The following is a 24,982-nucleotide window of genomic DNA, read 5'->3' as shown; positions in this document are numbered from 1 at the left end:
GGGAGCATAGCTTTCACCTGGTCGGTCTACGTCATGGGAAGAGCCGGTGTTCTTAATGTTTTGTACACTCAGTGTATGCCTGAGGAGCTACACCACTATAACCCAACAACATAGGCTACTAACAGTGCTGAGGAATGGGTTGGAATGGGATGTTAACAGAGGGAAGAGACTCCATGGAGAGAGCGACAGCGTAATACGTGTCTCCGTATGATCTACAACACTGTATACGCTAGCAGCATCCAGCCATGCCAGGTGAGGGAAGTTTTTCAGCAGTTATTGTTCACCTAGCCTAGCCTAGCCTAGCCTAGCCTAGCCTATCTGTGCATCATTGGCTCTGCGACCGGCTTTGACTGCTGTTGGGAGTCCGGGAGCATTAGCATGGGAAATGAAATAAGAGGGTGATGCCGTGCCACACAGTGCCCTGGGTACACTTGGCTGGCGGAGCAGAACTGCTGACTAGGTCCTGATGTAATAGGGAGAATCCAGCCAAATGTACCACAATGTTTAATTAACGATTTGTTTGCCCATGCCAAGGTCTCTTTGTGTCCCTCTTCCCTTTCCTGTTCATGTCGACTGAATCTCAAAACTCCAACGATGGGTGATCTAATACGGTCAGGAATGATTATATCCAGCAACACGCACAATTGGCTGCGAACGAACTAATAGCGTGAAAGTGCACCGATTAGTTGACGTAAATGTTTGCTCCTGTCTCGGTTTAACAATATCAATCTTTACATTCGTGCGTGCTAGAACACCATACTGGAGTAACAGAAGAACGTTTAGTGTCGCATCGAAAACGGAGAAGGTCAACTGAACCGTATAATGTAAAAGGTTAACAAATATCCGACTGCCAAAAGGGCTGAGCCTAAAAGCTGATTTCTCTTCTGTGTTAATGGGCCAGAAGCTAGTCTGTCTCAGTGTGAGCCTTTCACACCCATAAAACCCAGACCTATTAATGTAGCTGTAATAACCACTCAACCATATACCATGAGCAGAATGGGATAGGCACCATTTTGCTTAGACTGCTTTTATGAGGTGTGTTTGTGTGCGTTTTTGTGTGTGTGTGTGTGTGTGTGTGTGTGTGTCTATGTTTGCGCGTGCATCTGTGTATGCGTGTTTGTGTTGTGAGACCGTTCCTGAGACAGGCACAGAGGCTGGAGAGAGAGAGAGAGAGATCAATAGTGTCGAGTCAGAGACTCAGGGGGCAGACCTGATACTAGGACCAGTCATCAACAACAGATTCATTTCATAGATTCATTTCATAGAATCCACTGACCGAGGAAACGATTCCACTCTGGACCATTTCATCACCTGGCAATAACACGTGTTTAAACGTCCGGTGCGGCATTTTTTATCTTAATATCAAATCATTTCTGGGTAACAATTAAGTACCTTACTGTAATTGTTTTGAATTAAAATGGTCAAAAAGAAGAATTCTTAGAAAAGAGCAATTTCTCAAGCAATCATTTTTCTAACATGCTGACCAGACCGGACACGTCGCGTGCGCGAGCGTCGCAAAATAAATGTAGAAATCCATGTTATTCAATTATTGCACCCACATTGCTTGCGCGCGCCAACGAGCGTCTGCGACGCCAAGGGCTAAAATAGAAGTCGTTCCTATTTCTGACGCAGATCGCGCTAAAAGTCATCTCCTCATTGGTTTATAGAAGCAGGTACTCATTGGTTATACCCACGTGGGTGACTGAAAGAAGAACTTTGTTGTCGGTTGTCGTGGTAATACAATGAAAGTTTAGATGCGATCACCATATAAGTTCAAAGATGAAAAAGCCTGGAAGAAGGAGAGATGACTAGAAACGATTTGGTTGGCCGTTTTATGTGTGTATTAATTGTCGGAGTAGAGGTCCTTGTGCATTTCAGGTAAAATAACAACTCAATGTTTATATCCCAGGACAAATTAGCTAGCAACAGCAAGCTAGCTAAATAGGACAAATTAACGTTAGCTAGCAAGTGCAAGCTAGCTAGCTAAATTGCCATAAATGTTTAATGCTTTTCGACCTGTCCCCAAATTAATGTCATTGGTTCAGAGTTTGTTTTGATATTTTAAATGTTGTGATCGCGTTTGGTGTGGGGGGACAAAATAAATTTATGCACGATAGCGCACGATGGCGCACGCGTGCAGCCGGTTTGGGTTCCGTGTAAGACTGTATGGGAGTGGTCTGAGTGGGGAGGGGAAAACTGAAAACTAGCTGTTATTGGCAGAGAGGTTTGGAACTCTTATTGGTCTATCAACTCATTTATGTGATGTCACCAGGCAGGCCAAAACTCCATCGCACCAAAACAGGCAGAAATTTCAGGCGGTCTTTTCAAATAGCCCTTACACTAAAAGGGCATTATCATAAATTTCAACATTTCACAGTATTACTCCAACCTCATAGAATGGAAATATAAAACACAGGAAAATCAGTTTTTTGACTGCACTGGGCCTTTAAAAGTATTGATTGAAAAAAAATCCATGGAAAATGTGGCGATGAAATTGGTGTGGTGATTAAAGTGTCAGTATGTTTTAAAGCTGATCCAGGCCAGGCAGGGAATTTTAATCGAAACCTACGTCAGCAGCAGACAACCAGTCGGCAGCCAAACTGACATTGACAAGACTCCCTACCTTGGTATACTGCTCTATTGAAATCCAATAGATCAGCATACATTCAATGCAGAGGACTCCTGTTCTGTTTTTTTTTCACAAACCTCCACTCCAGCCATGCATTCAGTTTTTGGATTTTCCTTTGGCAATGTGGTATATACTCTGACCCTTAACCGTAGCCTGGCTTTGGTCTGGTACATTCTTTCTGTGTACCATAGGAGGCACCCCAAGAGGTTTGGGTTTGTGTCTGTTTACATGTGTGCCTTTTTAGCCCGTACTATGGAACCCAGGGAGAATATAGAGGTTATAAATAGCCTAGCCTCAGTATGACTTCCTAATACTTCTAGGAAGCCACAGTCTGGAGCACGAAGGCTTCCTGAAGGGGTACAGCAGGGGCAGGCAACCCTTTTCCTGGAGTGCCGCAGGTTCAACTTCTAGGCACTTGGCCAACTGAGCTAATTGATCTGTTCAGCGATTGCCTACATTCAACACACCTGGTCTTCTAGGTGGGTTAAATCAAAATCATGATGTACCCGTGGCACTCCAGGACCAGGGTCGCCAATCCCTGGTACATAGTATAAAACAGCCTACAGTGATCAGGCTCAAATTGGTGGCAATTCAAGCAGGTCCCAACCTATTAGCATCCCGCCAGCCTGGTTGAGAGATAAACAGACCGCTGTATCAGTTGATGTCCACTGGGGCTGTGGCCGCCCGTCATGCCATTTGGAGGACAGGCAGGCAGACAGGTAGGCAGGCAGCCTACTGTACACTGCTGACAGTGCTGGAGTGGGGGAGAGAAGCGTTGTGTATGTGGGAAGTGTTTCTGTACAGGGAGCGACTCAGAGGGGCTGCGGTAAAGTGCTGCAGGGCAGGGGGGGAGAGGGGGGAGTGGGGGAGTTGGAACTAGAAAAAGAGGCATCAGCAATCTGCATTTAATGAGCGCACAAGAGAGGGTCGCAGTCCCTCTAACAAGATCCCTGGTTCCCCCTTGGTTCCCCTTCCACTCTCCTCCACCCCTCATCTCCTCCGCCCCTCCTCTCCTCCGCCCCATCCCCCTGTTCTGTTCTGCCACGCTGTTGTTAGATTAACTCAGGGTCAGGGGGTCTGAGGGGGAGATCCAGCCTCGCTGCCAGAGAGGTAATCAGTAGAGACGGGTACTGAACAGTCTCCCCTTCTTACACAGACAGACAGACACGCACACGCAGGCATGCATGCACACACACACACACACACTGTAAATGTGGGCCTGATAGATTCCATTTGGAGGTGAGGGCTCGGGGATGGAACAATAGCATTCAATTCCACTGTATCAATATGTTAATGTGTTGCCCATTAGTGCAAATAGTCATGGCCACATTTGTTCATGTCAACAATTATGTCATTGCAAAATATGATGTGGGTACTGTGCAACACCTTTCTATGTCAATGCCTGGTCATACCACTTCCAGTTGCAAAAATAGAAAGAAAATCATTTTCAATCATCTGTTTCTCAATGCAATTGCACTCTACTACTTCAAATTCAAAGATCATCCGTTTACCTCTTACACACTCACAACTCTGCAGCCCTGTTCTCGAATCACAATCACAACTCTGCAGCCCTGTTCTCGAATCACAATCACAACTCTGCAGCCCTCTTCTCGAATCACAATCACAACTCCACAGCCCTGTTCTCGAATCACAATCACAACTCTGCAGCCCTGTTCTCGAATCACAATCACAACTCTACAGCCCTGTTCTCGAATCACAATCACAACTCTACAGCCCTGTTCTCGAATCACAATCACAACTCTACAGCCCTGTTCTCGAATCACAACTCTACAGCCCTGTTCTCGAATCACAATCACAACTCCACAGCCCTGTTCTCGAATCACACTCACAACTCTACAGCCCTGTTCTCGAATCACAATCACAACTCCGCAGCCCTGTTCTCGAATCACAATCACAACTCCACAGCCCTGTTCTCGAATCACAGTCACAACTCCACAGCCCTGTTCTCGAATCACAACCACAACTCTACAGCCCTGTTCTCGAATCACACTCACAACTCTACAGCCCTGTTCTCGAATCACACTCACAACTCTGCAGCCCTGTTGTCGAATCACACTCACAACTCTACAGCCCTGTTCTCGAATCACACTCACAACTCTACAGCCCTGTTCTCGAATCACACTCACAACTCTGCAGCCCTGTTCTCGAATCACAATCACAACTCCACAGCCCTGTTCTCGAATCACAATCACAACTCCACAGCCCTGTTCTCAAATCACAATCACAACTCCACAGCCCTGTTCTCGAATCACACTCACAACTCTACAGCCCTGTTCTCGAATCACACTCACAACTCCACAGCCCTGTTCTCGAATCACACTCACAACTCTACAGCTCTGTTCTCGAATCACAATCACAACTCCACAGCCCTGTTCTCGAATCACACTCAACTCTACAGCCCTGTTCTCGAATCACAATCACAACTCTACAGCCCTGTTCTCGAATCACAATCACAACTCCACAGCCCTGTTCTCAAATCACAATCACAACTCCACAGCCCTGTTCTCGAATCACACTCACAACTCTACAGCCCTGTTCTCGAATCACACTCACAACTCCACAGCCCTGTTCTCGAATCACACTCACAACTCTACAGCCCTGTTCTCGAATCACAATTCTGCAGCCCTGTTCTCGAATCACACTCATAACTCTACAGCCCTGTTCTCGAATCACACTCACAACTCTACAGCCCTGTTCTCGAATCACACTCACAACTCTGCAGCCCTGTTCTCGAATCACAATCACAACTCTACAGCCCTGTTCTCGAATCACACTCACAACTCCACAGCCCTGTTCTCGAATCACTCTCACAACTCTGCAGCCCTGTTCTCGAATCAAAATCACAACTCTACAGCCCTGTTCTCGAATCACAATCACAACTCCACAGTCCTGTTCTCGAATCACACTCACAACTCCACAGCCCTGTTCTCGAATCACAATCACAACTCCACAGCCCTGTTCTCGAATCACAATCACAACTCCACAGCCCTGTTCTCGAATCACAATCACAACTCCACAGCCCAGTTCTCAAATCACAATCACAACTCCACAGCCCTGTTCTCGAATCACAATCACAAGCTTCTTTTTGGGAGCAGAGATATAATCACCCTATACGAGCCAGCTTAGAAGCTGTGTTTACAGGATTTTTTTTTTTTTGGGGGGGGGGGGGGGGGGGGGTTTTGTGAACAGTATGAACAGTAGCCTAATCCTCCCAGCGCAGAGGAACAGAGAGCAGCGCTGCAAGCACGCACTCCTCTTCCCTCACAGATAAGACGGACAATAGACAGATATGAAGGGACTCAGCAGCCTGTAAAGGCATGTGTAGTCTCTCCGTCACTTCTTCATTAACCCTTAAAGGGGAGAACAGGAAGGATGGCATCAACGTCCCTCTTAATACCATTTGCTTTGTGAGCAGCTTGGATGTTAACGTATCTTTCAAGGAATCTTGATTCATTCTGAGCTCATCCATCTTGAAATGCTCAGCAATATGTATTACATACAGCAGCTAAGATTTCTATTGTATCACCAAGATGCCACACACCTGATGGATTGCACTGTCTTTGTGTCACAATTAGAGATCATGCCACCTAAACTCTAGTACACAGTTGCTGGAGGGTGGTGGGCCGATATCCTGATGCAGAGGAACAACATAGCATTGTTTAGCCGGTCTTATATCACATGTTCTCTGGGACCTGGTCATGAGGCCTCCCTGGGTACTGGAGAGCTGATCTCCTTCCTCTGGACAAACAACAGGCATGTCAACAGACTCCTGACTATTGTCCAGTGGTGTTGTCACTGCAGGGTCAACAGGAGAGAGCCAGAGCCAGGCAGAGAGACTAGCGAAGGAACTCAGCGCCATCTACCATTACCTCAGCCCACCGCTACCGCAGTCTCAAACAATGGTCTCTACCACCTCCCTAATTCCTACATCCTGTAGGACTCCCCAGCCCTCAGAGGCTAACCCTGAGATTCCACCGAGGACCGACTAGGGGTGTGGAGGGTTAGTAGAGACATTCTAGAACCTTTCACTAGGCAACACAGCACAAACGGAAGGTAGATGTTCGGTGTTCGCTGTGTATGTTTGTCCTGGCTTCCTTACCATTGTTTAGACAAGGAGTCTCTTGATAATTGGAGAGCAGGGCCATGATAAGGGCAACAGCAGCCGCAGGAAAACAATACCCCATCGATTGCAGACCGCATTGCTAAAACAGATGTGTATTTTAATAGAACCACCATACAAGACAAACAAGCTGCAGGCAACAAAAGAGATTTACAGAATGAGTGGATTTTTGTTTGTGGGAAGGTTAGACCTGATATTTTTTGAGACAGACCCAAAATAAGACTAAAATCGCGGAGGTACCAGGAGTCCTACTGTAGCAGTAAGTAAAATACCCATTCTTGCCATAGGTACAGGGGCAGTGTAGGGGCCCGAGTAGAGAACGGTAGGAACCAATGAGGTCACAATTTGAGCCCAGTGCTCCAGCCTTTAGATTCGAGAGGTGAGAGGTGCAACCTGGACCGATAGGAGGCGAGTTAAAAATGAACTGCTTTACTGAAAGGACGCCCAAAACCCACATGGGTGCTCACTGCTCACCCATGTGGTTTAATGCACATACCTCCACAGAGACACACCCTTAAATTAGCATCAGCATTATGCTAATTCGCACTCCCTCTTGCGCACACAAAGGGATTCCAGTGGGATTGGGGAGCTCACAGGCACACAAAGGCATGCTCACAGAAGCATATGTTACAGGGAATGGGGAGTCAAAACTCCTGGTACTGCTCCAAAACATAGAAATAGTCAGAGCATCATTCTAACTCACCCGGGTCTAATCAAACCCGGGTATGAAAAACATCAGCATCTGGAATTGTAATCTTGGGAAATGCCACACACGGCTCAACTCAAAGCCATTTGAGCCTAATATACAAACAATCCATCCAACTTTTCATTTACTGCAGTTACTTTAGCGGTGGTAGTGTATTGGTATGAAGCAAAAAAAAAAAAAGAATTGCTCACAATTCTAGGTCAGCCAGCTCCCTCAGCCGTTCTCTGAGCTTTATTTATCCACCTAACCCTCCATCTCTTTCTCCTTCTCTCTGCTTCCTTTGAACTCCCAGCCCATCCATAAGGCAGCGGGCTCATTTGAGTAGTGTGGAGGCTGAAGGTGCGTCTCCCAGGACTACAGCATCCATCACAACAGTCCTGTACTGTTACTTCCTCTGCCTCCAGAGTGAAGAGAGAGATAGATGTGAGACCTGTCTCATTATAACTCTACCTGGCTGCTGCTAACACTGACTGGGAGATGAGGTGCCTGACTTGGCCCTAGGCCGGGCCATAGACCCAAGAGGATTGTCCCAGCGGCACTGCATAATGTTCCTCGTGAGTTATACTGAACCTACTGTACATCCTAGATGTTTACGACTTACCGAATGTTCAAGCGATGCCTTTTTCAAATGGAGTTTCATCCGTCGGCACTGATACGTGCAGGTTCTGAAACCCAGATGTATTAGCTCATCATCAACCAGGAACCCAAAGAAAGTAAACCAAAGTCAGATTATATAAAGGAACTCTAGGATTTATGGACTTTGGGAACGTTCTTCTTTTCGGTTCGGTGCATCTACATTGCTTGTAAAGCGTCACTCAGGGAGTTAATGTAGCTCCTGATAGTAGTTTGAAGGATCCGTTGACAGGGCATAAACAGAGCTCTCTCAACTTGAGTAGTTGAGTGTGAAGGGCAATTTCAGTTAGTGCTTTATCCTTAGTCTGGTGTACCTTTTGCGTGGCCTTGTCCTAACTGGGTAAGACATACTTGACCTGAGTCTTTATTTAGCTTAGTAACACGATCAACCTGTATGATAATGTCAAACTAATACACGGCATGATACACATTAATAAGAGTCACAGAGTTGTTTCAGGTGGTGATTGATGGGGCTGTGATAAAGGTGTCCAGCTTCGTTAGCCTTTTTATCATTATGCCATTTTTGAAAGGCCAGCAATATGCTCACAGCTACAGTGCATTCGGAAAGTATTCAGGCCCCTTCACTTTTTCCACATTCTGTTATGTTACAGCCTTGTTCTAAAATTGATTAAATCGTTTTTTTTACCTTCATCAATCTACACACAATACCTCATAATGACAAAGCAAAAACAGGTTAAGAAATTCTTGCAAATGTATTAAAAATACAAAACTGAAAAATCCCATTTACATAAGTATTCAGACCCTTTACTCATTACTTTGTTAAAGCACCTTTGGGAGCGATTACAGCCTCAAGTCTTCTTGGGTAGGACGTTACAAGCTTGGCTTCTCCCATTCTTCTCTGCAGATCCTCTCAAGCTCTGTCTGGTTCAATACTTAAGGCGTGAAATTTACCCCATACACCTATTTCATGTCATCTACTGTTGCACAGCTATTTTCAGGTCTCTCCAGAGATGTTTGATCGGGTTCAAGTCCGGGCTCTGGCTGGGCCACTCAAGGACATTCAGAGACTTGTCCCGAAGCCACTCCTGCGTTGTCTTGGCTGTGTGCTTAGGGTTGTTGTCCCGTTGAAAGGTGAACCTTCGCCCCCAGTCTGAGGTCCGGAGCAGGTTTTCATCAAGGATGTCTCTGTACCTTGCTCCATTCATCTTTCCCTTGATCCGGACTAGTCTCCCAGTCCCTGCCGCTGATAAACATCCCCACAGTATGATGTTGCCACCACTATGCTTCACCATAGGGATGGTGCCAGGATACCTCAAGACGTGACGCTTGGTATTCAGGCCAAAGTGTTCAATCTTGGTTACATCAGACCAGAGAATCTTGTTTCTCATGGTCTGAGAGTCCTTTAGGTGCCTTTTGGCAAACTCCAAGCGGGCTGTCGTGTGCCTTTTACTGAGGAGTGGCTTCTGTCTGGCCATTCTACCATAAAGGCCTGATTGGTGGAATGCTGCAGAGATGTTCTTCTGGAAGGTTCTCCCATCTCCACAGAGGAACTCTGGAGCTCTGTCAGAGTGACCATCAGGTTTTTTGCCACCTCCCTGACCAGGGCCCTTCTCCCCCGATTTCTCAGTTTAGCCGGGCGGCCTGCTCTAGGAAGATTCTTGGTGGTTCCAAACATCTTCCATTTATAAATGATGGAGGCCACTGTGTAGGGACCTTCAATGCTGCAGACATTTTCTGGAACACTTCCCCAGATCTGTGCTACAACCCAATCCTGTCTCTGAGCTTTACGTACAATTCCTTCGACCTCTTGGCTTGGTTTTTGCTCTGACATGCACTGTCAACTGTGGGACCTTATATAGACCAGTGTGTCTAAATCATGTCCAATCAATCGAATTTACCACAGGTGGCCTCCAATCAAGTTGTAGAAACATCTCAAGGATGATCAATGGAAGCAGGAGGCACCTGAGCTCAATTTCGACTCTCATGGCAAAGGTCTGAATACTTATGTAAATAATGTATTTCTGTGTTTTATTTTTAATACATTTGCAAAAATGTCTAAAAGACTGTTTTCACTTTGTCATTAAGGGGTATTGTGTGTAGATTGATGAGAAAAACATTTTTGGAATCATTTCCGAATGCACTGTACATGCTTGTCCCTGTAACAGTAGGCCGTCTTCCTCCCTCTTCCACCTCCCGCCCGTATCCATTTTGTGAGAATTGGGAGGTCCATAAATCTCTGTCCCTGTCAGTGTGCAGGGAGGGAGCCGATTGGGAGGGGAGAGGATGAGCCCTCTAAGAGGCTGAGATCTGATTAGAGAGGGCACAATCACCGCGTGACACCGCCTCACTCACACATCACCCAGTGTGTGCATTCATTTAGGACTAATCCACGCCATCACATTCAAGCCCCATCTCACAGAAGGAAGATCCTCTCTCCCAAAGGTTTGCTGACGGAAAAGAGATCCCAGTGGTACTGCAGTGTTCCCTCTCCGAGAGACAACATAGATAGAGGTCCATGGACGTTATGTTAGCTCTCCTCTAATGCCCTGGTCTAATTACTGCTCTAGTCTCACTCTCATGTCATCAATCAAAATAACACAATGAGAGGGTTTTCCTCTTTTCTAGATTTTATAATGCCTTTTTTTTCCTTCTACATCAGCAGTTGTCACAGAGTGCTTTACAGTAACCCAGCCTAGACCCCAAAGAGCAAAGCAGAAGTGAGGGGATCGGGGACTAAAATGGTGAAAGGAAGATACACGATGCGCCTCTCACGGTATCATAAAATAGGTTAAAGTGCACAGTTTACGTTTAGTCTTTTCTTCTAGTGGAGGATGTTAACAGTAGTAACAGGCAGAGGTAAACACAACATGCATTCAAATATATTTTAAAAATGCATGAGTCATCAATTATTCATCTGAATGTCAAACAAGTAGCATCGGACCATCATGAGGAGAGCAGCTTATCCCCCCCTGGCCATTTCTATGAGTTCTTCCTGATTCCTAATGACATATTTCCTGCTCTAACTTGGACAGTGGATAGTGCACTCCATAAAGTTTTTTTTTTAAAGTCCAAGTCAATTATATTCCCCCTACAGAAACAGTACATCTGAAACATCCGGGGATGAATAGCATTGCTGTTGTGATTCAAAGCTTTTCTCTTAAAAATGCACAGTTGTCTGCAGCTATCCACATCTCCCATAACTCTAGACAACCTCCCAGACAGAACAGATGACAGTCATCTACATGGGGTAAATTTCACGCCTTAAGTAATGAATTTAAAATAAAATACATCTTAAAAGATGAAAATTAGTTAAGAATGTTTAAAAAAAAAAGTGAAACAATGGATGTAAAATCTGATCCGGAATTTGTAAAATTGAAAACAAAAAAAATGATATCAATAGCAAAACAAAACAACTTGCAAGCAAATCATTTTAAATCGAGAGCAAAACTTGAATTTTAAAGCAATAACAAATTATTTGAAAACTAATGCCAAAATTGTTCAATTTTCTATTTAAATTCCTATCTATTAATTAATATGTTTACCTAACTAGTTACATGGTTTGTCATGAAAGGTATTATAGATATATGCTTCTAATATCCAATAATTATTGACACGTGACAATTTTTAAGTATGTTAGCTTAGTTGGCTTGCTTAGTTGTCTGACTAGCTAGCCAAACAGAATGAATCGGCAGACTCTGCATGCCTGTAGCTAGCCACTGCCACCCGCAGTGAAAGGTTTGCCCGTATGTTTTTAAGTGATGTCACGTCCTAATAGGCCATTGTGATTTTAGACCCATGATGAATGTCTCCAGTTAGCTAGCTAGCTACATCATTGTATTTAGGCCAGGGACTCGTGTGTACACCACTTAGCTAGCTATTTATCTAGCTGGAGACATTCATCATGAGATTGAAATCACATTACGCCCTTTACGGTCAAAATAATTACTTGGCTTACGGAAAGCATACAGTCAAACCACGCATACAATAATGTATGTATCTGAAAGACCCTTAGCAAAATGTTCTGGACTATTGAAGCTAGAGATATTCATTGGGCAAGTTGGTTAAGGTGTCTTTTTCTATTGGCTAGTTAATAGCACAAAGATGAGGCTGTGTGCAGCGAAACCACCTCTGAATACTCTCTCTGCTGAACACAGTGAACATTATCTGGATATAGGGGCAACAATGTAAAAGGTGGCTGGTGGCACCTTCATTTGGGAGGACGTGCTCATTATAATGGTTGGAATGGAATTAATGGAATGGTATCAAAAACATAGTTTCCATATGTTTTAATACCATTCCATTCAATCCATTCCAGCCATTATTATGAGCCGTCCTCTCCTCATCAGCCGCTTGTGAACTGCAGGCAAGAGCATAGGCAAAATAGATTTAACAGCTGGTGGTGGAAAATTTGAACTGAAAACTATTTTTGCGTTAGTTTTCAAATAATTTGCTCTCGCTTTAAAATTATTTGCTTGCATTTTGCCTTTAATTTGTTAATTTTTTTAAATCTCAACATCCATTATTTCACTTTTCCTCAAAAATATAACTTTTACATTTGAACTTTATTTTTCATGTTTACGAATGTTTTGATTTTTGAAATCAATACTTAAGGCGTGAAATTTACCCCATACACCTATTTCATGTCATCTACTTCATCATAGAATGAGATGACATGAGCTGTCTTTATAGAGGTATAGAGGTTATGTATGCCATGTGTTTTAGTAGTAATGGTAAGATGGAGACAGCAGTCTGGTGGCCTTGAGATCCTCTCCTTTCCCTCCCATACAAATGCAGGCCGACCTTATAATAGGACACAGCCACAGACAGCAGACTGGGAGGATGGAGGATGGGGGGGGGGGTTGTAAATATTCTTCTGATGGATGAGAGAGGACGGTACCTGAATTATTTACACTCTGTGTTCCTTGGGGAGAAAGCACACAGGGGTGTGGATTGGGGGGGAAGGGGGGGGGGGGGGGGGCTAAGCACCTGGTGAGTGGGTGGACGGGGTTGGGGGGCAAGGGTTTGGTAGTTTGTAGGTCAGTGGGTGAGGCAGGGTCATTCACTCGGAAACAGGCTTAACCTGGGCTCTTAGTGATGGAGGAGGGGGGTTACTGGCAGCCTTCAGCCCCCCTCCAGCCCTCATGCCCTTGAGAAGGTGCTAGAGACGGCGATAGTAGTAATATGCTTTTAGGGAGGAGCTGTGGGGGAGGGGAGAACGTAAATTGTTTTGCCTCAGAAATTGTATGATTTACTCATTATTCCCAATTAGATTGTGAGGAGTACTAAGAGACAATAAAATGAGGGAAATCACTTCACAATTTGTCAATTGACTCTACACATTTTTTTAGGAATCGCAAATAAATTGAAAATATATTAATGTAAAGCTAGGTAAGCTAATATGAATATGAACAACATATTGGGTGAAACCCATTATTGAAAACGAATATCTAGCATTTCTAGATTGCTAAAAAAATAAAAAATAATTCAGATGAACCTGAATAAAAAATATATTTATTTCCTGCTGCTCACTTTCACCCGAGGCTCCCGTCTTCACCTCAGTACCTTCATACATAGAGGAGAAACGAGTGAGCTGTACACCTCGGAGCCTGTAACCCGTACGTTTCTGTGAAAACCTTCCGTTCCCTCCAGGACATGCAGCACTAGGGAGACTGCAGAACCCTACAGTATAGATCTTACAGTTACCCATATAGTGAAACGAGCAGGGTACGCTTCCCTCTAAGACAATGCAACAACACTTTCAGTATAAAGACTGGCACAGGTTAAGCCCTCCTGGAAAGAGCAGTAGTCTGGCAGCTTAGAGGTGAAGCTGATTAAAGAGAGAGAAAATGTTTTAGTCCTGGCTGGCTTTCACATGAGAGAATGGGATAGAAAAATTTGAGTTAAGCTTGTCTTATGTGTTGCATTTGTCTGACGCCAGTGTCATCTGCCTATTTGGTGGTTCAGCTTAATCCTATATGGTTGTTTCAGCTCTCTCTCTCTCTCCTCTCACTGCCCAGCCCTTGATCTATCCACACATAAACTCAGCAAAAAAAGAAAACGTCCCTTTTTCAGGACCCTGTCTTTAAAAGATCATTCGTAAAAATCCAAATAACTTCACAGATCTTCATTGTAAAGGATTTAAACACTGTTTCCAATGAACCATAAACAATTAATGAACATGCACCTGTGAAACCGTCGTTAAGACACTAACAGCTTACAGACGGTAGGCAATTAAGGTAACAGTTATGAAAACTTAGGACACTAAAGAGGCCTTTCTATAGACTCTAAAAAAACACCAAAAGAAAGATGCCCAGGGTCCCTGCTCATCTTCATGAACGTGCCTTAGACATGCTGCACAGAGGAATGGGGACTGCAGATGTGGCCAGGGCAATAAATTGCAATGTCCGTACTGTGAGACGCCTAAGACAGCGCTACAGGGAGACAGGACGGACAGCTGATTGTCCTCGCAGTGGCAGACCACGTGTAACAACACCTGCACAGGATCGGTACATTCGAACATCACACCTGCGGGACAGGAACAGGATGGCAACAACAAGTGCCGGAGTTACACCAGGAACGCACAATCCCTCCATCAGTGCTCAGACTGTCCGCAATAGGCTGAGAGAGGCTGGACTGAGGGCTTGTGGGCCTGTTGTAAGGCAGGTCCTCACCAGACGTCACCGGCAACAACGTCACCTATGGGCACAAACCCACTGTCGCTGGACCAGACAGGACTGGCAAAAAGTGCTCTTCACTGACGAGTCACGGTTTTGTCTCACCAGTGGTGATGGTAGGATTCGCGTTTATCATCGAAGGAATGAGCGTTACACCGAGGCCTGTACTCTGGAGCGGGATCGATTTGGAGGTGGAGGGTCCGTCATGGTCTGGGGCGGTGTGTCGCAGCATCATCGGACGGAGCTTGTTGTCATTGCAGGCAATCTCAACACTGTGCGTTACAGGGAAGACATCCTCCTCCCTCATGTGGTACCCTTCCTGCAGGCTCATCCTGACATGACCCTCCAGTATGACAATGCCACCAGCCATACTGCTCGTTCTGTGCATGATTTCCTGCAAGACAGGAACATCAGTGTTCTGCCATGGCCAGCGAAGAGCCCGGATCTCAATCCTATTGAGCATGTCTGGGACCTGTTGGATCGGAGGGTGAGGGCTAGGGCCATTCCTCCCAGAAACTTGCAGGTGCCTTGGTGGAAGAGTGGGGTAACATCTCACAGCAAGAACTGGCACATCTGGTGCAGTCCATGAGGAGGAGATGCACTGCAGTACTTAATACAGCTGGTGGCCACACCAGATACTGACTGTTACTTTTGAATTTTATCCCCCCCTTTGTTCAGGGACACATTATTCCATTTATGTTAGTCACATGTCTGTGGAACTTGTTCAGTTTATGTCTCCGTTGTTGAATCTTGTTATATTCATACAAATATTTACACATGTTAAGTTGGCTGAAAATTAACGCAGTTGACAGTGAGAGGACGTTTCTTTTTTTGCTGAGTTTATTTAGCTTAAGATAACAGAGGGGGCTGGGCTGGGCTCAACATGATTTCTCTACCTACTGTTGCCTAACTCTTGATATAGCCCTAAATCAATAAATCAAAGTCATATGGATGGAAATCAACATGGAAAAGCGTAGAATCCTGTTTGTGCATTTGCTTGCTATCTTGCATATTTCAGTATTGACATTAAACAGACAAAATGCATAGAGAACTAAACTTTAATTCTGAACAGCAAACAATCTGATTAGCTGCACTACTCTGACACCAGCAACCCCAATGCTTAATTCCACTGCTTTAGGCTACAGCACGGATCCTAAACAATACAGTATAACCAGCCACAGGGAAAGTAGGATGCATTTTCTATAAGTTCTTTACATTTACAACCAACTTATAGGATATTGAATTTTGAATTATCTTTTTATTTGAAACAATTACGATAGCCTATTAAAAATGAAAATAAGTAGCCATAATGTCTCTCTAAATGAACGACTCTGTCGTTATCAATAAATAGTTAGGCTACTCATGTGGTTGATACGAAATGGTCAACATAATGCTGTTTGTGATCTCTTGTTGTACACTGAACAAAAACATTAACTCAACATGCAACAATTTCAAAGATTTTACTGAGTTACCAGTTCATATCAGGAAATCAGGCAGGGGTGCAGCCATGGGTGGGACTTGGAGGGCATTGGCCCACCCACTGGGGAGCCAGGCCCAGCCAATCAGAATGGGGTTTTCCCCACAAAATAACTTTATTGCAGACAGAAATACTCCCCCTGTGTGTAATGATCATGCTGTTTAATTCGCTTCTTGATATGCCACACCTGTCAGGTGGATGGATTATCTTGGCTAAGGAGAAATGCTCACTAACAGGGATGTAAACAAATTTGTACACTAAATTTGAAAGAAAAACGTTTTCTGTGCATATTGAACATTTCTGGGATTTTTTATTTCAACTCATGAAACATGGGACCAACACTTTATATGTTGCGTTTATTTTTTTGTTCAGTGTAGTTGGACAGAGGGATAAACCTATTTCCCTGTGTGAACTCCCCGGGATAATCTCAATTGCGTCCTCCTCGCTTCCTCTCTCCTCGCTTCCTTCCCTAAACCCATTGGAGAAGGTCAAAGGGGAGGGTCCTCTGGCTTTCTCATCCAATTGGTTTTGAGAAGGAGGCGAGGAGAGAGGATAGAGGATAGAGGACACGAGGAGAATGGGATTTAGATTCTCCCACCGAGTCTCCTCTGACCCGCTTCTCATGCATCGGGATGTGCGTAGCTTCAGTGAGTCATTCGGAATACACAGACATTGACATATCCGTGACTGCATTGTGTATTCTCCAATATCTGAACTTCTCAATATATAATGCAACGCTATAGGCTAATGCCAGACAGCCATTAAATTCTACATAGCCTAACACTTTTTTTTCTGAGAAAGAGACTGTACAGACTCATAGCTATGACAACTCAGCATTGCCGCGGGAAGTAGTCGTCACAATAAAAAACAAATTTAATTTATATAAATTAAAAAAAATAGTTGACCAAATTAGTGCACTAGGCCTTTATTACTCCTGCATGAAAATAATCGTCATCAGAGCGGGAGAACCCCCCAAGGATCTTACATGTTCTGTTTAGAGGCGAATTGGCTCTGGCAGTCAACACAGCCAAATACTCCATCTAAACGTGAATTGAATCTCAATTGCGGTACGGTTCTAGAAACAGAAATCCCCCTACTTTCAAATCACATCAAAATGATTTCACAAACGCTAAATGTATACTGTTTTAACCGATTTTTAACACAGTTGCAGCTGACAGTAATTCTTTATGTGACAACATGTTAGTGGCGTCCGTTTTCAGTTTGAAGACAGGTGTTCGGGGACGCTGATAAATAATTACCACAGGTACACCTCCTTCCTATGTGTTTGCCATAAATAAGCTCTGGAACATGGAAATATGGTCTTATTGGAACCCCAACCCTATAAGCATGTAGTAATTTAACCTTTGTTTTTTATTGAATTATTTATCGCTGATATTAAAGATTTAGGCCTACGTGCCTTATGTTTCCAAAACCATACCGTGTCGGGGCTCTTAACAAAACTCCCCCAGTGAGAAGATACTATCGTCAATAGGCGCTAAAGTTACGTACTTAGGTCTATGTATGGGGTACCATAGAGCATGCTTTTGTAGAACAGTTGATGGCACACTGAGCTACTGGTCAGAAGGTGGAAGATTCGAGCTACACTCCCTGCCTCGTTCATTACAATACCTTCAGTTGCATAGTTGTGGTCCCGGAGGAAGCTGTTGTTTATTTTGCGGGTGTCGATTTCTTCATCCATTTGTGACACTTATTTTGTAAACCAGAAACAGAGAAACAAGTATCCATGGTCCTGAAACATCGCTTCAGCACAGGGTCGGCGCAAGCTGCGCGCTTTTCGTCATGATTAGACCCTTTCCAGAAATAAGAATGTGGAAAAGAGGCAGAAACCTCAACGTTTGCTCCTGAACGAATAAATAACCGTTCGATACAATATCATAGGAGGAAAAAGCCTGTCCCTTTCGAGACGACCGTTGAGTCGTCAGATGTCTGCCAATAATAGGCTCAGATTAAAGTGGCAGAAAACGAAGTATAAAACTGACAGCAAGAAAATAGCTGCGCATTACGTCTCCATTGTCAGAGGCGCAATAAAACAGTCCAGAAATCAGAGCAGGGTGTGTGAGCTGGTTCTTATTTTGCCCCGGTCTGCTTGCATCGCAGCGTCCGTTTCCTCTTGGATCACCCCGTTTCGCCTCGACGTGTCGCTCTGCCGCCAAACCTCACCGGGTGCTTCACTGCTAGCCTGCTGTTGCCACTGCCCATTCGCGCATTGCGTTACTGGCTCCGCCCCGACAGCTTGCCTCTGTCGACCTGCGTCAGCATCACAGTGATGTGTTCGCACATGCGGGGGCAGAGCGCACGGATGCGCCCTCATATCAGGGGGATACGGTGGTCACATATTTGATTTTTGTTTATACAACAAACATACAATATATCGATACCCTTCAGATCCTTTCTGATAATTGTTAACCCAAAAAGTGTGTGTGTGTGTCTGCCTGCTTGTGTCTCTGTGTATGTGTGCCCACACTGTAATTTCCCCTAGTTGGGTTTGGGCATGGTGGTGTTGGTGGCTGAGGCTGTCAGAGACCTCCCCCGACCCATCCTGCCCCTACATGTTAAATAATCTGTGCTGTAGGATAATGTTTTAACAGCCCACTGCCCTTCAGCTAGGTCTGGATAAATCGCAGCCATTATCTACATCCCCAAATGACGAAGGTCACTGATGCATGCCATGAAAAGAAGTTCCATCCACCCCACTTACGACCAGTTGAATATTCCCCAATCCAATTGTCTCCGCACCATGACAAACCATTCCCCTCAACCCCTAATCCTTTTAATAAGGAGATAGTCCTCACCAACCCCTGAATCATCTGGGTTCACATTCACTCTAAATGGTATAGAATCTGTCTTTGCCGTCATGGGGTTTGAACAAACTGTTATGATAATTCTATTTGGGCGCTGAGGGGTATAAGCAACAGGAAGAGGGAATTAAAAAGGCATTGATTTTCTCCAGAATCACCACACTGGGATGTGCTCTATTACTGGGAGACTGCATTAGAGAGGCCTTCTGATGGATGACATTAACAGGCAGAGCTCATTGCTGTCCTTGGGAAGGAGGAGGGCTTAGATGTATTATTATTCTGTATGCAGACAGACAGACACACACACACACACACACACACACACACACACACACACACACACACACACACACACACACACACACACACACACACACACACACACACACACACACACACACACACACACACACAGGGTTCTAAGGGGCTTGCAGAAAGACCATTTTATTCTGCAATGATACTGTAGGGGGTGGAAACAGCCTTGAGGAAGCCAAGACTGAGATCAATAATCTGACTGCTTTAATTAAAGCTTCTGCTTCCAGGACACACAACCACAGCAACAGTATGTTGACTGAAACCTCTCTCTACTGGCCTGTTCACTGTAAAATATACCACCGACCAAACCCATTTCCAATCCAAAGCCTCTGTATTATAGTGGTGATGGTTGAGAGAAGCATACATTACATGACCAAAAGTATGTGGACACCTGCTCGTCGAAAATCTCATTCCAAAATCATGGGCATTAATATGGAGTTGGTCCCTCCTTTGCTGCTATAAGAGCCTCCACTCTTCTGTGAAGGCTTTCCACTAGTTGTTGGAACATTGCAGCGGGGACTTGCTTCCACTCAGCCACAAGAGCATTAGTGAGGTCGGGCACTGATGTTGGGCGATTAGGCTTGGCTCGCAGTCGGTGTTCCAATTCATCCCAAAGGTGTTCGATTGAGGTTATGGCTCTGTGAAGGCCAGTCAAGTTCTTCCACACGGATCTCGACAAACTATTTCTGTATGGACCTCGCTTGTGTACGGGGGCATTGTCATGCTGGAACAGGAAAGGGCCTTCCCCAAACTGTTGCCACAAAGTTGGAAGCACAGAATCGTCTAGAATGTCATTGTATGCTGTAGCGTTAAGATTTCCCTTCTCTGGAACTAAAACAGCCCATACCATTATTCCTCCTCCACCAAACTTTACAGTTGACACTATGCATTGGGACAGGTAGTGTTCTCCTGGCATCCGCCAAACCCAGATTCATCCGTCGGACTGCCAGATGGTGAAGCCTGATTCATCTCTCCAGAGAACACGTTTCCACTGCTCCAGAGTCCAATGGTGGCGAGCTTTACACCACTCCAGCCGACGCTCAGAATTGCGCATGGTGATCTTGGGCTTGTGTGTGGCTGCTCGTCCATGGAAACCCATTTCATGAAGCTCCTGAAAAACAGTTATTGTGCTGACCTTGCTGACATGCTACGCGCTTCAGCCGTCGGCGGTCCCGCTCGGAGGGCTTCTGCGGCCTACCACTTCGCGGCTGAGCTGTTGTGAGCCTGTTCGTGTTTCCGCGCACTGTGTACACACACAGAAGTGTGATCTCAGAATAATCATTACATCAGTCATTGGGAGTGCATATTGCAGAGTATTCCAGCACAACACTTGCATTAGCATCCCTCCTCTCATAATAGGACACCTGCTTCTAAGCTGTGAGAACCACAGTGCCCCTCATCGAAAACCACTCAGACAATAATCACCTAATTATAACACACAATCGCTCTTGTGGATGCCGTCGTCATTGCATGACCTGGGGAAGGAGCCTGATTGGAACACGCAGGGCTGTCCTCCACAGAGAACATGGCCAGGGTCTGCCTCCGAATCGGCTCTGACGTTCAACCTGCCCCCTGTGCCCACCTGGCTCCTGGCTGCTGCTGCAGTGGCTTATGGGGAATACTCCTCTGATGTGTTGTGTTCCCTCTCTCCCATCCCCCGTCTTTCTCTCCGTCTCCCCATAACCCTCCTCCAACCACATCGAGCCCAGCGCCGCCACCTCGGTCAGTGTGCTCTGTTCACCCAGGAGAGGTAGCGAGCTCCACAGCTCCACGGGCCTAGTTGTACAGTGCTATGGTTACTAGCCATCCATCCTGCCCTTACGCACTGGAGCACTCCGCATCTATGGGAACAGAAAACGTCACGCAGGTCTTAATGACCTCACAGTCCCTACGGAGGGACACAAAGCACGGGGAGTAAAGAGAGTCGAGAGATCACTACATAAAACACAGCGAGACTCGTGATCCAGACTAACCATATGCAGCACTAATGGAGCAGACTAGAAAAGAAAGGAGAGTTCCTCTTCTTAAACAACACACATCCGTGATTACAAATGCAGAGCACAAAGTGGTGGGCTCTGGGTGGCCTAATTGAATTCATAGCAAATAGGATTGAGCCATACGCCGATCTGGCCAGCAGCCACGGTGAAGAGGTGCAGAGGGACACGTTCGCCTGGAGCAGGAGAACCTGCAAGTCCTGTGGTAAAAAGGACCCTGCCAGCTCCAAATGAAATAACCACTCCTGATAGGCCAGCTCTGGATCTGAACTACTGATCTGGAATCAGCTTACAGAGTCACTATACTGTATAGAAAAATGGTGTTTACAACAAGACCTCGCCGACTCCAGAACTGTCAAAACTGCCCTCCTGAATTCCCGGGGAACACGACTGTTAAGTATCGAAAGTTGCAGGCAAAGACCTATTTTGAAGAAGAAAAATGAAAAGGCGAATCATGAGGGCATGATTTTGTGGGTTCGATTGGTGATGTTTTCTCCTCGGGTAGTGAGGTTTCAGAGGTTTCCTTATGGAGAATGTTCTTATAGCAGTAGCATTGTCTGAATTAGCCACGAGAGGGGAATTATTTAGAAAATAAGTTCCATCAAGCCCCTGTCGGCTCAGACACCTCCACAAACTGCTGTTTGGAAGAGAGCCAACTCGTCTATTTTAGGCAGGGGGTTTGGAGCTGCAAGGAAGAGTAAAATAGAAGACAGGAAGGAGAGGGTGAGAGAGGGTAGAGGAGAGAGAAATGCACGGTGAACAAAATATAGGTCACACACTCACAGGATGGAAAATGGATTTAGTCAGAATCCTAGAATTTTCCATAATAATGCAGATTGCAGAAACAGCCAGAATGAGATGGACTGAGAGAGAAAAGAAAGAGAGAGGGAGAGAGAGAGAGAGAGAGAGAGAGAGAAAGAGAGAACAAGATAAAGGCCAGGCTGGGGAGAGCGGATTAAAAGCAGCCTGCAGGAGGATAATCTAATAGTCCTTCTTAAAACATGATGACTACTGCACATCTCTATCTCTCGCTGTCTCTCTCTCTGTCTCTCTCTCTCTCTCTTTCTTTATTTTCTCTCTCTCTCTCTCTTTCTTTATTTTCTCTCTCTCTCTCTCTTTCTTTATTCTCTCTCTCTCTCTCTCTCTCTCTCTCTCTCTCTCTCTCTCTCTCTCTCTCTCTCTCTCTCTGTCTCTCTGTCTCTCTGTCTCTCTCTCTCTCTCTCTGTCTCTCTCTCTCTCTCTCTCTCTCTCTCTCTCTCTGTCCGAGGAAAGTCCGCCACAGTCAGAATGCTTGTAAACGATGTCAGATTATTTTTTTAAATTGTCACATTTATTTTAAACCTAGTCCTCTCACTAGTCCCCAGTTACAATCCTTATTTTAGTCCTGGGCTGGGATCCATAAAACCACAAACAACAACAGCTACAGAATCACATATAACATACAATAACATGGCACATTGGTTTGATATCGCTGTGAAACACAGTTCTGTGTAGGCCTACATGTTGGACACTAAATCAAGAAGATAAAATGTAAAATAATTCAGACATTATTTATGACCATACCAAGTCATAACACCAGCACACATTTCTGATGCATGGCTAAACGGATATGTCTTTTCCCTGCAGCCTAGTCCTGTATACTGATCCTATGACAGAGGACATCTACTGTATCTGTGATCCATCCAGATCAGATGATGACAGAGTGACCTGTCCCACGGTCCTCATGCGCTCTCTAATCTCGGAAATCGCTCACTGGGTGGCGTGACACGCCAGACGTGACATTCATCGTCAATACATCTGATTTATCGACAGCTGTCACTTCCGCCCAGCGTGACCCGTCCAGTCCTACGCTTCGTTTATGTTTTCCTACCCTACCCTTTGTTCTCTTCATTTTTTATTCAACACGAGCCGAGAAATCAATAGCCAAAGCCTAATCCTTTAGAAAACCCTCCCCCGAACTCAAAGGTCTCCGTGTCACACACTTCCTGTTGTGCACAAAAATTATAGAAGCAAGGCAGTTTAAAAACAAAAAAAAATGGTGAAAGATTACTTAAAGGCAGCAATACATTTCAGGCAAAGATCTCCGGCTCTATTTCGTCAATGAAGCTGATGTGCGTTTCAGCTCATAAACAGCGGCCGTCCTGGTTACGTCGCCTCCACGCCTCATTATACCCCTCCACCGCTTCCTTCCAGTCACATTCACAATGACGTGCGGTACCTAGTAAGCAACTGACTAGGCAATCAATCAAAATTACATGAAGGCTTGTGACAGATTGACTCCAAATAAAATAAGCAGGTTCACGCCTCCCCTATTTGGTCAACTCATAGACGACCAAGAAAGGAAATGAAGGTTAGTGAGGCCACCAGCAGACGAACCGAGACAATTGAACTGCATGACTTAACTTTTTGTTTCAACAGGTTTTTGATCATTATCTGACTAAAGGACACCCTCTCTGTGAAAGAACACACACGCTGCAAGGACTGGCAGTAGACCGGACGTCATCAGACGGGTGTCTATCAAAAGGCCAGGAGGACTTGATGCACGGCATTTGATCTCTAATGAAAACCTTCCCTCCATCAGCTGTGTACCCTGCAAAAAAAAACTCCCCAGTTCCTTTACTGTCCGAGGGCGGTGTCTCAAATCACACCACATCTATGACATTGGTAGTGAACCTGTGGCAGTGATGTCTACCACCTCTGAACAGGATTCGGGGGATCGACGAGGACTAGTTAGTAAATGCTTCGTGCCAGACAGACAAAGCTATAGGGAGCTGCCTGTGTCTGTCTGGCACGAAGCATTTACTAACTAGTCCTCCTGGATCCCCCGAATCCTCTTCAGAGGTGATAGACATCACTGCCACAGGTTCACTACCACTGTCATAGATGTGGTGTGATTTGAGACACCGCCCCTGGACAGCAGACACTTCGGCCCCTCTCCAGCTGCAGCACAGAAGACTGAACCTCCCAAAAAGAACATGTGCACATCCTGTCTGAGCCGAAACAGAACAGGATTTAATCTTTCCTATTCTGTAATTCCCTTTTACTCGATGATTCTACAGAGCACCGCGCCAGGCTAAGCTGTCCAAATATTCAATCAGGATCCCGACCAGAGGGGAATGGTGGTGGTACTGTACTGACTGGAAGAGCACGCTGGGAAATGTTCTCATCACTAAGTCCCTGGGAACTCAAGCATAAAGGACAGGGACTTACTTGAGATGTTTTGGATCAAATTAGGATCTACATCTACAATATAGTGGTTATATCCCCACTGTTGAGAGAGAGTGAGACACACACAGAGACAGACAGAGACACGGAGACAGACAGAGACACAGAGACAAACAGAGAGGAGAGACAAAGAGAGAGAGAGACAGACACAGGGACCGACAGAGACACAGAGACAGACACAGGGACCGACAGAGACACAGAGACAGACACAGGGACCGACAGAGACACAGAGACAGACAGAGAGGAGAGACAAAGAGAGAGAGAGAGAAACAGAGACAGACACAGGGACCGACAGAGACACAGAGACAGACAGAGAGAGACACAGAGACAGACAGAGAAGACAGACAGAGACACAGAGACAGACAGACAGAGGAGAGACAGAGAGAGACACAGAGACAGACAGAGAAG

At 45.3% G+C, this 24,982-nt stretch overlaps 1 protein-coding gene across 2 annotated transcripts in view; it reads right to left on the bottom strand.

Annotated features, from left to right (window-relative positions):
- The window catches only part of ppp2r2bb (protein phosphatase 2, regulatory subunit B, beta b), a 109,910-nt gene that overhangs the window by 38,685 nt on the left and 46,243 nt on the right, over window positions 1-24,982 (bottom strand). Inside the window, exon 1 of one of the 2 annotated variants that reach the window (XM_055879098.1) lies at window positions 17,851-18,452. The exons of the other annotated variant lie outside the window; for it this stretch is intronic. Coding sequence (XP_055735073.1) covers window positions 17,851-17,920 — 70 coding nt within the window. The 5' untranslated portion in view covers window positions 17,921-18,452. Of the gene's footprint in view, window positions 1-17,850; window positions 18,453-24,982 lie in introns of those variants that run through there. 2 annotated transcript variants of the gene reach the window in all.

This window comes from Salvelinus fontinalis, chromosome 2, assembly GCF_029448725.1.
Source record: "Salvelinus fontinalis isolate EN_2023a chromosome 2, ASM2944872v1, whole genome shotgun sequence".
In the NCBI taxonomy this organism is placed as follows: Eukaryota; Metazoa; Chordata; class Actinopteri; order Salmoniformes; family Salmonidae; genus Salvelinus; species Salvelinus fontinalis.
This window is presented reverse-complemented; position numbering and strand designations above follow the sequence as displayed.